Source organism: Pholcus phalangioides, unplaced genomic scaffold (assembly GCF_987345545.1).
Source record: "Pholcus phalangioides strain wild (caught in Gottingen) unplaced genomic scaffold, Ppha-v1.0 ptg000042l_1, whole genome shotgun sequence".
Lineage (NCBI taxonomy): Eukaryota > Metazoa > Arthropoda > Arachnida > Araneae > Pholcidae > Pholcus > Pholcus phalangioides.
Genome location: NW_028301628.1, coordinates 32,495,495 through 32,509,087, shown reverse-complemented (window position 1 = coordinate 32,509,087; position 13,593 = coordinate 32,495,495). Strand labels below are relative to the sequence as shown.

The 13,593-nt window shown below is 36.9% G+C and overlaps 1 protein-coding gene across 4 annotated transcripts in view; it reads right to left on the bottom strand.

Annotated features, from left to right (window-relative positions):
• Nucleotides 1-2,119: 2,119 nt before the first annotated feature.
• Nucleotides 2,120-13,593, bottom strand: part of LOC149064902 (cGMP-dependent protein kinase, isozyme 1-like) — a 209,588-nt gene continuing 198,114 nt past the window's right edge. For all 4 annotated transcript variants that reach the window (XM_089254836.1, XM_089254837.1, XM_089254834.1 and 1 more), the window contains exon 18: nt 2,120-2,299. In XM_089254836.1, coding sequence (XP_089110962.1) covers nt 2,204-2,299 — 96 coding nt within the window. In that variant the 3' untranslated portion in view covers nt 2,120-2,203. The remainder of the gene's footprint in view (nt 2,300-13,593) is intronic.

Sequence of the window (13,593 nt, the reverse complement as noted above, 5' to 3'; positions counted from 1 at the left end):
ATTGTCACGGGTAAAGTTTTGTTGATTTTTTTATTTAATTAACGGGGCATTTTGTAACATTCGCTATTCATTAATTTCAAAATGTATTCGAAATTTTTGAAGAAATGAAGAAAAATATGTATATGTATGACAAGAAAGGATTTAATTTTTTTGTGTAATTATTTTATTTGGTTTGCCTTTTAGGGGATGTGTAGTTATTATTTTTTTTTTTCTAAACGGGGACAATGCAGTTCATTTTGCTTTACAAAAACGTCGATTTTCTTTCACTGACATTAATGAGCTTATCTAGTATCAAAATTACAAAAAAGTTGGAAAAATAATGTTTCTAAATTAAACTAAATAGTTTTTATAAAAATATTTATTTTTATTTTAATGTCTCAGTCGAAAAGAAAACTGCATAAAATACGCAACGGTACATATTACCGTAAATGTGGTAGATCTGGTTGTATTAGGCCGGGATTACACTAGTTTTTTAAAAAGTTCTTTTATAACGTCTTTTATAATCATTTGAAAAATTCAACCAATAACCGGCTTGATATTAAAAAAAATTATCAAAATTTGCCTTTTCTAAATTTATTACTTTTATCGGCGATTATGCATAGTACCTAAGAGTCGTTGGTAAATTTGATAAATTTCACTTCATAACATGATAGCGTTGATAAACATGATAAATCGTACTATATGGTATACTATACATGATAATTCAAACCTGTATTGTTTCATTAGATCAGTGTACGATCGTAAAATTTGTTATTATTGTATCGGGATCCGACTATATTCATCACACATACTAGACTCCTTTGGAACGTTTTTCAAATTCACTAATTACCTTATTATATTATGCATAATCACCGATAAAGGCGATAAATTTCAAGTTTTATCAAATTTACCAACGACACGTGGTTATTATGCATAATCGCCGGTCAAAGTGATATTGTTTTAATTTTTTATCAAATTTACCCACGACGCTTGAGTATTATGCATATTCGCCGGTAAAAGTATGATAAATTTACCAAACTTGGCAAGATTATGAAAGCCTAAGTGTTTGCACAGCAGATATCTCTGCAACCGTTGACTTTAGAGAAGTACAGGGCCGTAACTAGATGCTTGGTCACCCGGGGCAAGCGCGCATTTTGACGCCCCCTTGTAATGTTGAAGGAGAGGTTTCAGAATGAAATTTGCATCCTCTTAGATCTAGCACCCGGGGAACACGAGACCCGCCAGCTCCCCCCCTAGTTACGGCCGTGGAGAAGTATACTTCCAATTCCAAAAAAGTTCTCAAACGACATGCAGTTACTTAAAATTTCAAAATTTGTTTGAAGGGTGGTATACATAAAAATAAACAAATTAACTTTTCATGCAGTACCCGTATGCTAAAACTTCCAGTTATTGCAATTTGGATCTCACTCATGGTCTCTCTCATTTGCACAAAAATTTCATATTTTTAAATTCATTTGCCCGGTACACAAATAAAATGAACTCAAACATGTTTTTACTCACAGTAAATAAGAATTGCATTTTTTTTTTTTTACAATTACAACATTTTTACAGCTTAATTAATTTGCGATTAGCTATTTGTGAACCATACGCTCAATCTTTGACGGCAAATGCTAATAACTCCAAACTCAAATATCTCCGTTGATATTGTATTTAGAAATATGCAATTTTTGTAAATGTTTCCAGAACCACATTTAAATTTCACTAAATGGAATATTTTGACGACTTTTAAGTATAAGATTTTATACATGTTCTCACATGCCATATTTACATCTCACTAATTGGAAGTTTTAGCACACACAGGGTTTACATAAAAAAATAATTTCCGCATTTTTTTGTGTATGACATCTTGGAAAATTTAAGGCATTTTTTAAAAAAACCTCACGTCATTTGAAAACTTTTTTTGTAATTGTGTGTTTCTAAAGTCAATTTTTTCAGAGATATACGCTGTGTAAACAATTTGGGTATATCGCAGTAAGAAATTTTGATTTTTTTAACGTGTAATCTGCGAATTATGCGCAGGAAAGTGCGCTAGTCGAAGCTATATTGCTTGTAGTTCGTCATTTGTTATTCGTACGCATATAAGCGTGAAAAATAAAAACTGAATGCAGACACAACTCCTCACACAAAGTATTTTTTTTAATAAAACAAAACATTCTCATAAAAAAAAGAGAACAGAAAACTGAGAAGCCCCCGAAATAAACTTCTAAAAGTCTTCGTCCCATCCAGATATTTCGTCTTGTGGCACTCTGTTATCTCGTGGATACAAATCGAAGTTTCTGGTATCAGCTGGTCCATCCACCTGGAATAGAGGTGAAAAATATTGTATAAACTTTTTTTCCACATAGTCGGCCAGACGCAATAATTTCTAAGCCAAGTTGTACAATATCAATAACACTGAATAACAAATTTTGAACAAGTTTCTGCGTCCGAAACAAAAATAGTCGTAATGTAACTGGGTGTGCTCAACGCGAATTTTACCATGAAAAAGATGCATTGGCTACGGTTGTTTCTGAAGTCACACATTTTATATACACATTTCATCACACAATACGATAAAATTGAAACACATTAGTATATAGATAACAAAATAAATGCACAGGAAAAAACAACACAAATATATAGAAACTTCACCAATATATAGAAGCAAAATCGTCTTCGCCGTCGTGGGGAACGGACGTGCTATTATCGCGCTCCGCTCACCGACACGCCAGTGCGCCATTTTGTGTCTTTCTTTGTGTTTTTCTTCGTTCTCGTGAGTTTTACTTAGCGTGTTGTTTATTGTTGGGTCATATTCTGCGGTGATTTTCTTTTTTTTTTTAGCGCACGTTGGATTGTGAGATAAGTGTTTTTTTTTTTTTTTTTTTTATATTGCTCTCATTTTTTTTTAAATTTTCGTTGTGTATTTTCGATCGACTTATATTTATTTTTCTCGTTCGCATTTCATTTTCGTTGTTTTTTCGCCAGGTTCGGTCGCTTCTTTGATATAAGTTCGTAGGTTTTTGGACGTTAGTGTTAGCAAACAGTGTATACTTTTTCCCGGGTACTCTCAATAACGTTGTTTTCCTTCCATTTGGGCCTATTGTTGTAGTGTTAGTGTTTTGAGATAGTTAGCTAATTCTAATAAGTATAAATTGTACTTCGTAGCTTAATACTTTTTTTAGAGGGTGTTGTAATCTTTATATACATATTTATTTTACTCTTCGTGATTTAGTGCTGAGCATTCTACTTTACGTAATTTTTTCGTATAATCTCTTACGTATATTTTGCATAGTAATGTATTTTACATTATTTTAATTTCCAGTTAACGTTTCTCATTTTCGTATTGTTAAGTATTATTATTATTATCTAGCTTTAGCAATAGTGTTAGTATGCCTCGACCTCGACTAGTGTTGTGTAGAGCTTGCGACGGGAGGTTTCCCTGGTCTAGGGGTATAGTAGCTGATAGTTTCAATTGTAAAGGGTGCTTGGATAGAAAAAGGCTGGAACACGAGGTCGAAGCTTTACGGGAAAAAGTTAGGGTGCTAGAGGGTCCGGTTATAACGGACCCTCTGGTCGTCGAGCCACCTATTGATGAAGAAGCAATCTCCACGAACAACGACATTTTAGAGGGCGAATGGGAGGTCGTGGATGAGGTAGAGGGGGATAGTGATAGGGGTTTAATCATCGGCGATTCTATGGTTAGGGAACTTGGGAACCGAGTGTGTAGGGATTTTCGGGGTTTCGAGCGCTGTTGTCTTCCTGGGGGGAAGATTGGCAACGTTCGAGACGTTTTTCATCGCCGAAAGTTGCCCTTGCGGGTGATTCTGTGGGTGGGAACAAATCAGGTAGGAGCGAATATTAGTGAGTCTCTGTCAGAATACCGGGATTTACTATTATCCGCTAGGGAGGGGGGTTCAGATGTGGCAGTGATTCCAGTGCTGCCAAGGGGTAGTAGGGGATATAGGAGTAGGATCCACCAATTCAATATAGGCCTGAAGGACATTTGCTCCTCTCTTGGGGTCACGTTCTTGGAGCTTCCCGCATTTACCGATAGGTGGCTTCGTTCGGATGGGATCCATCTAAATAAGAGAGGGGTCTGGGAGGTTTACGATAGTCTTAGGTCAGGTTTTTTACTCCCAGACCACGTAGTCGGGAATGCGGGTTAGTTAATGATAATCACAACAGTACTGACGGGGAATTACCCACCTCTGACTTGGATGGCTTCTCGATTGACAACAAACCACCGGGCAAATTAAAATGTGTGTTAATAAATGCCAGGAGCTTGGGTAACAAGAAAGATTTTTTAGAAACTATGATAGTTGTGGAGGACTTGGATCTTATAGCCATTACAGAATCTTGGGCAAGCGATGGGGATGAATCTTTCTTACACATCTCCGGATACGATACTTTTTTGAGAAATAGATCTGATAGGAAAGGGGGTGGAGTGTTGATATACGTGAAATCATGTTTGAAGGCTAGAGAGTGTAACGTGCAGAGAAGTGATATTGAAACCATATGGGTTGAACTTGAGAACAAAAGACGTCATAAGCTTATTGTTGGGGTTTGTTACAATCCACCGAATAGGGATCAAAACTATATCGCCAAAATGCATGATGAAATTTCCTACATGTGTAAGCGAAAGAGGGTTCTCATACTAGGGGATTTCAATTACCCGGGTATTGATTGGGAGAACCTTTCATCTGGAAATCAGTATGAAAGAGACTTTCTTAAGTTGGTGCTCGAAAATTTTTTGTATCAGCATGTATCAGAAGCCACTAGGGGTACTGCTATTTTGGATTTAGTTCTTACTAGTTCTGAGGATCTAGTTGAACATGTTTCGGTGGGGGAAGAGTTTTCTTCCAGTGATCATCGTATCGTCAGATTTCTCTGTAACTTTTCCTCGGGTAAGGTTGATAACAAAAGACTGGTTCCTTGTTTTCGGAGAACTAACTTTGATGTTTTGCGAAGAAGGTTAGCGGAAGTTTTCAAAGACCGGTTGGAATCAGTAGGGGTGGTAAGTCAATGGGAAGAATTTAGTACGAAGCTGTCCTCTGTTTTGCACGACGTCATACCCTTTGTTCGAAAAAAGCGTGTTTGTACATCACACCCTCTATGGTTCACGGATAGCGTGCGGAACCTTTATCTTGAAAAGAAAAGAGCATTCAGAGAGTATAAAAGTGGACGAGGTGACCTATCATTGTTTACTGATAAAAGAAGACTGTTGAAGAAAGCGATAAGGGATAGTAAAAAGCAAGTTGAATCTAGGTTGGCAGATAACATTGGCTCTGACCCAAAATCATTTTTTCGATACGTCAATAATGGATGTAAGGGGACAGTTGGCCCCCTCTCGATAGGAGGCTCAAAAGTAGAGAGCAATGTAGTCATGTGTAGTGCTTTCAATGACTTTTTCGCGTCGGTTTTTAATGGAGATAATGATATTCGATATACGGGTGTTGCATGGGGTAATAAAACGCTCAACGATATTCAAGTGGAAGACGTGGAGGTCCAAAACTTCTAAGAAATGTATGTGCAAGCAAAGCACCAGGACCAGATGATATCTATCCCAGGGTTCTCAGGGAAGGTGCTAATGAATTGTTGGGGCCAGGCGCACAGATATACAGGAGTAGTGTTGCTGAGGGTATCGTCCCGAGAGATTGGAAACTGGCTAACGTTGTTCCGATATTTAAGAAGGGTAGTAGAGAAGTGGTGTCTAATTATCGTCCAGTGAGTTTGACGAGCTCCCTCTCGAAAATTTTGGAAATTATCATCAAAAGGCAGTTTGTGAAGTGGATAGACGAGAATAATGTATTGTCGGATAATCAGCATGGGTTCAGGAAGGGGAAGTCATGTGTAACTAACCTCCTTTGCTTCTATGATTACGTGACTAAGGCTTTGGGTAAGAGCAAAAATGTCGACGTGGTTTACCTTGATTTCCAGAAGGCATTCGATCGGGTCCAACATGGCAAACTCTTGAAGCGTTTACACGAGATTGGAATAGGGGGCAACTTGCTGAATTGGATAGAATCGTGGTTAAGAGATAGGTCGCAACGAGTTATGGTGAACGGGGAATTCTCTGGTTGGACAGACGTCACAAGTGGAGTTCCTCAGGGAAGTGTCCTTGGCCCCATACTTTTTTCACTTTTTATCGATAAACTCGATCAGGGTATCGATGGAATTACTAGCAAATTCGCAGATGATGTGAAGCTAATGGGGGTAATCGGGAATGAAAGCGATAGGGAGTTGCTCCAGACCAACTTAAACAAGATTGCAGCATGGGCAAATGAATGGAGCATGACGTTTAGCGTAGATAAGTGCATGGTCGCTCATTTTGGTTCGAACAACCCACGGTTCTCTTACGAGTTGAATGGTGTCACTATCCCGGATGCAACTAGGGTCACCGATTTGGGAATTCTCATTGACGAGCGACTTAAGTTTTCTGAACATTGTTCAGCGGTTGTCAAAAAATCGAATAGAATGCTTGGTCTCATTTTCAAAAAGGTCTCTTCGCGTTCTCCTAAAGTCATTCTTCCGCTTTTTCGAGGCTTAGTTCGTCCTGGACTGGAGTATGCTGTAAGGTTTTGGAGACCATACCTACAGAGGGACATAGACTTGGTTGAAGGGGTGCAGAGAAGAGCTACGCGTGTCCTTATTGGCACACAGGGCTTGAGTTATGAAGAAAGACTTCATTTTTTGAATATGTTTACATTGGATGAACGCAGGTGTCGAGGAGATATGATCGAAGTGTTCAAAATTTTCAATGGGATGGATAGGATGGACCATGAACTTTTAGTACACCGCCAATCGACTGCTTTTACAAGGGGACACCAGTATCGATTGGTGAGGGACAATGCAAGGTTATGGTGTCGCAGGGAATTTTTCTCCAATAGGGTTGTTAATAAATGGAATAGCTTACCCCCGGAGGTAGTAAATTGTAACACAATTGACACGTTTAAAAAGAAATACGATAAACATGTTGGGGTAAATCGAGAAGCTATCCATTCTTAGAATAAGACAACCATAAGTATTCTTTATGGGCATTGTATAATATTTTATCATGTGTATATATTGTTTATAATTTGTGTTAATTGCATTTTTAATTGGGTTGCTGTATTTTTGAAACATATGACAACCATATTTTTATGGGCATCTTTTTATCAGCCACCTCGTTGGGCATTTTGCCTGTTGTGGTGTTGTATTTGTATTTGTATTTGTATAAAACACAAATGCAAAGAAACATGACAAAAATACATAGAAACATGAATACATAGGAACATGACAAAAATACATAGAAACATGACAAAAATACATAGAAACATGACAAAAATACATAGAAACATGACAAAAATACATAGAAATACAAATGTATTACTGCACAATTCATTTCTCATTCATTCAATTCATTTATTGGCGGCTTCTGACACGTACTCAGTTTTGCATTGCGCTTGTACTGGACATAAGGTTCTTCCTTAATAGTATATTATCCAATAGTAGTGAGCCATAGTAGTGAGTTCGAGGTCGATTATTTTTCCCTGGTAACATTGTTCTATGGTCCTTACCACATTTTACCACACGATAACGCTCGCACTTTCTTACTGTTACCAGGGTAATATCTCAAAAACAAGAGCCAATAAAAGTTTTCATGGTGATATTTGTATTCAGCATGTTAAAATCATTCGCAATAGTATATTTTCCATGTCGGACACTATTTCATTGTTGTTCAATGATACAGCTCGTTGTAAAGCACTTTTTTTAACATTGTAATTTCTCCGAAACGATAGCCAATAAAACTTTTTCATGGGGGATATTCGTGTTTAGCAGGTCAAAAACATTTACTAAATTAGGGATTGTATATTTTCATGTGTCGGACGCGATTTCATTGCTGTCCATTGTAACAAAATTTCTGCACCGATATTACTTTTCGTTTTTTTCTTAAGTATACTTTTTACAAATTGAACTTGAATATTTATTAGATTGTTTAATAGTTACTCACTATTAAAAGAATAATTAATGAAAAATAAATTAGCAAACAAACCGCAGAAATATTTTGTGAGTTGTGTTATTTTATAAATTTTTGTCCATAAAAAAACATAGTATTAAGGATATAGATATTTTCTGGATATTATGCTGAGGTGAACTCGGAAAAAAAGTCACATCTGATCTCCGCGGGACTCCAACCCAGACCCTCTTGCAAACCGGGCAAGCATGCTACCATCTACCGGGCATGCTTGCCGTGTTTGTAAGAGGGGCTGGGTTCGAGTCTCGGCTGAGACCGGTTGACTTTCTTTTCTGAGTTCACATCGACATAGTATATAAAAAATATCCGTTTCTTTGGTGTATTAGGCTGAGGAAAAAAGCCATCAACTTGGTATTAGATCAGTAAAAAAAATATTAATTTTCTTCTGTATCAATCGTACATTATCTGTCACAATGTAGAAAAAACTGTCGTTTAACTTTCATAATACTGTATTTTCAGATTTTTCTTCAAAAATTGTTTTTCAACATTTTGTTTGTTGTAAAATTCATCAAAATAAGAATATAATATTAATGAGTTGAGAAATATTAATTGAAAAAAAAAAAAGGAATAGAATCACATCAACCAGCTCGTTTGAAATAATTTTTCATTTGCATCACGTGCCATTTCATTATTTTTGTTGCACCACGGTCATTTTCAGTACCCGAGGGGTAATTAGACCGGGACCTACAATTTATTGCCGATTCCGAACGGCAGGCTTGTTTTTTATACTCATCGAGAGGTTGGTGCGCTAACCCCTCGATGGGGGACTCCCTACGGTAGCAATTTTTTCTGCGATCATGTCGCCGTTTCTGTTGTACCCCTGTGTCAGGAAAGTTTTCTTTCCTGACACAGGGGTACTTTAGGCGAGTATCTTATCGACCTGGGCTGCCACGCCCGCATCATGTGCCCTACTTACAAGTTATTTTTACGGATGATATATACACTGCTGGCCACCGTAAATGCAACACCCTGAAGGAAGCATGCAAATAATATGAAATTTACAACATGCATTAGCGGAGGTGAGATATGCAAATGATTAGAATTTCAGCGCAGACGCACATCACGCGCGCCTGTGGCGCCACTTCAAAGCGCTATTTAAGGCTTGGAGATTTCAACGATTTGAAGTACGGCAATTGTGTTTTTCTTGTGGTTTTTTCAAAAAAACGATCAATTATGCCTCGTAGAAAACAGCGATCATCTTTTGATCAAGTATCCGAGTTCGACAGAGGAAGGATAGTGGCCTACCGAGATTGTGGATTATCTTTCAGGGAAATCGGTAGTCTTGTTGGACGAAACCAAACAACTGTAATGCGGATATGTGATCGTTGGATGCAGGAGGGTACGACGGACCGACGTGTTCGATCGCATCCACCTCAGTGCACCACTTCACGTGATGACAGGCATATTGTGCGTATGGCAGTGACGGATCGCTCAGCCACATCACGAACCATACCACAGAACATTCAGTCTGTACCGCATCATCCAGTGTCTGCGCGTACCATTCGACGCCGTTTATAGTAGAGTGGTCTGTCCGCAAGACGTCCATTGCTTCGTCTACCCTTGACGCAGAACCACAGACGTCTCCGCCGCCAATGGTGCGATGAAAGAAGGATGTGGACGGCACAATGGAATGAAATTGTCTTTACTGACGAGTCACGCTTCTGTCTGCAACACCACGATGGTCGGATTCGAGTCTGGAGACACCGTGGAGAGAGGATGCTGAACAGCTGCGTTATGCACCGCCACACTGGTCCTGCACCGGGTATTATGGTATGGGGCGGTATTGGATATCACTCTCGCACTCCTCTAGTACGCATTGCCGGTACTTTAAAAAGCCAGCGCTACATCTCCGAGGTGTTGGAGCCAGTTGTCCTTCCTTACCTTCAGGGCTTGCCCACAGCCATATTTCAACAGAATAATGCGCGACCGCACGTGGCACGCATTGTCCAAAGGTTCTTCGTCAATCGCCAGATTGAATTGCTTCCCTGACCAGCTCGCTCTCCGGATCTTTCGCCGATAGAAAACATGTGGTCCATGGTTGCTCAACGATTGACCCAGATTACATCCCCAGCTGCCACACCAGATCAACTTTGGCAACGCGTGGAAGCTGCTTGGTCTGCTGTACCCCAAGAACACATCCAAAGTCTCTTTGAATCAATGCCGAGGCGTGTGGCAGCGGTGATCTCCAACAATGGCGGCTACTCTGGCTACTGATTTTGGCAGGAACCACACTTCACAGAAGTCTATAAATTTAATCATTTGATGCTTGGTCAACATGTTATCTACAAAATAAATATTGTTGCGATATCTCTGGTCTTTCTTGGTGTTGCAATTTGGGTGGCCAGCAGTGTATTTTTGTGAGAATCGGAATTTAATCTCGCATATTGAACATTTCAGACTTTGTCCAAATTGATCTCACAATTTGCAATCATTATAGAGATCCAAATGTATCATGCTCATATAAATACACAAAAGCTATGATAGGCAAAATTCTCAAAGAGATTGTTGCTAAAGAATAAAAATTGAAAAATCGTACATGACTGAATAGAAAGATTTAAATACTTTCTCTTTTTCTTTCAAACCGAGCACAACTCATGTCTATCGCCATCTACGGGCGATTTACTACCTAATGAATTGTGCCGGAAGTGTAACTGTGTGTGTACCTAACAGTCTGAATACGTATGTAGTGTTGTGTTCGATTTTTCAGTGCCGCCATCTATATTTCAGAAGTGAAGTAAGTGATGTGTTACGATTGAATTACATTTGTGGTGTTTGTAGGTCTGTTGCGAGACCGGCACGCATTCGCGCCTTGAAGTTGGTCGGGCCGACCACCACTGTGGTGACGGTGGGGTTCGAACCCGAGACCTCGCGACGCGAGTCCGTCACTCGACACCACAGCGGCCTGAATAGATGACTGCCATTTTTAATTAGGAATCGAAGTAAGTAAGATAACATTTTTCCTGATTCAAACCGTACTTAAAAAATGTCAGTAGTTAGTTTTTCCGAAGTTATTAATTGGCTTATAATGAAGATGGATTTTCCATTATATACACTGTGTATTTTTTTATATGAAATTCCAAAAATATCGGCAATATTCCGTAAAAAAATATAAAAGCAGAAACTCACGAGATATACGAAAAAAAATGGAGAAAAAAACAACAGGCTTATAATGAAATTATCTCCTATTTTTTACCTCTTCCTTATTTAAATCTGAGGAAATATAATAAAGCTGTTATAGGTAAGTCAATAAACTACAAAATTTAAAAAAAAAAGAACCCTGAAAACTTTATCTCACCGAATCGTCAAGGATCGAAAAATTCCTCAAAATGTTTCAAAATTATTTTTGACATGCTTAATACGATATTAATTCAATGTGGAGAGCTTTCACCTCAAATTATGGATTATATATTCTTGGGTGATTCCAGAACCACATAGAAAAGTTTAATTAGGTTTCAAAGATTATAACTTCGTGTGAATCATCAACGGTTTTATCCTCACCTGAAGTTTTTTTTTCTGTTTCAATACGTAACGCATGAATAATTGATTAAATTTTTATACAGGGTGTCCTGTAAGTCCTAATTCAGCTTTTATCCCATCAATCGTTCGTCGTAGAGGTATAGTTTCAATTGAAAAAAATGCTCAAAATGTGTTTAGGAATCACTATGTATCAGTTTCGGGAGTGAAATATAATGTGTCATAAAATGAAGAAGAAAAAAAAAATCAAAATTTTTATACTGTCCTCCCTTCCTCTCAGTCCTCTAATTTCCAATTAGAAAACTTTTACGCCGTCTCTGCTGAGGCTAACAAATAAATTCCACGTTGCCAAGTGCAATATTCTATGAGATAATTGGAAAATAGAGGACAGGGGAACAGTACGACAATTTAGATTCTTTTTTGTTTCATGACACACTGTTTCCACTCTCGAAACTGAGACAGAGTGATTCTTTAACACATTTTGATTATATTTTAAGTTATAACCATACCTCTACGACAAAGGGTTGATGAGATAAATGCTGAATTATGATTTACAGGACATTGTATAACATATTTTGTCATTTTGCTTCTCAAAAAAATAAATAAAGGTTTACTTCAATGAAGTAAATTATTTTTTCAGAAATATATTGATGAGAAATTCATATGGCATAATGTTTTGAATAATGAAATAGAAAAATCGCAATGATAGTTTTAAAAGGGGATTTTCACTCTCAGTGACAATCGTGACAGTAACTCCTTAAATGAAACTGACTGGCTATTATCGATTCTTGTGTTTTAAAATTTGAAAGTAATGAAAAAAGAAACCGATTCGAATCGCGCCCTAAACGATGTGTGAAGATAATTATATATTCGTGATAAAAATTCGAACATAATAATGGAAAAAAAAAGATGGTTAAACTGAACTTTAAAAGTTTTATATGTTACCTATCGCTTGTCAATGAGACATTACAAGAAATCAAAGGACAAACTTCCAAAGCGGCAGTAATAGAAGGGGAAATGGATTTTTCTGTTAAAAAAAATAAAAATCAGTTCAGCCATTGCGTAAAATAACTTAAACTGGAAATGGAAAAAGAACCACTAAAAATTGGCACATTGCCCGTGTAAAATTCGTCACCGCTGGAATTAAAATGAAGGATTTTTTTTAAAGATGCATAATTTTCCTCTGAATTGTGGTATTTATAAAGCTTGACGAGAGTTATCAAAAAATATTAGGAAAAGTTTAACTACCGGAAGAATACATAAAATGGTTGTAATTCAAAAAGAAGTTAGTACTTTTCATGAAGTAGAAAAAGGTATAAGCCTACCTCAAGGATATGTTCTGGGTCTTATATTATTTTTAATATAGCCTATATAAGTATAAATAAATGATTTATGTAACTTGCGAATAAATCGAATACTGATAATGCACTGTATGAACTGAAAAGGTTATGTAGAAGAAATACTGATACAACAAATTCAATTAAAGAAGTAAAGAAGATGAGCTAATAAAAATATTACTATCGGGTTATTTAAACATAAATTAAAACTTAACACTCAAAACACAAAATATATCTATATGAAGATAAGGAACATATAGATTATAACACAAACATGCATCTAAAAATACATAATCATTATCAGTGCCAGGGAACGGCCAAAGCCATTTCCAAGAAATATATATTGTTAGTGAGTACAATTATTTCGGTACAAGACGGAATGATCTTAAATAGAACTCGCAACCGCGATATTTTAATAAAGATATTAGAAAATATGCTGTGATTATTTACGGAATGAAAAACTTGATCGATGAATATTTTTGAAAGATTTATTTTACGCATGGAATATATTCAATTATTAATTATGCAATCAGTGCCTGGGGAGAAGCATATTACCAGAATATTTGGAAATTGGATAATATATATAACAAAGTAAGATCTCAAATAGTAATAGATAGTTCCAAAATACAATGGATTTATTCAAATTATCCTTGAGACAAAACCTTTTATACAGAGTTATCAAATCTTCGCAATAAATGAAAAATATTTAACGAAAAATCAAAATAGAAATACAAATACGTTTAATGGAGCTTATCAAGTGCAAAAACCTAATAAAAAATTATAAAGACA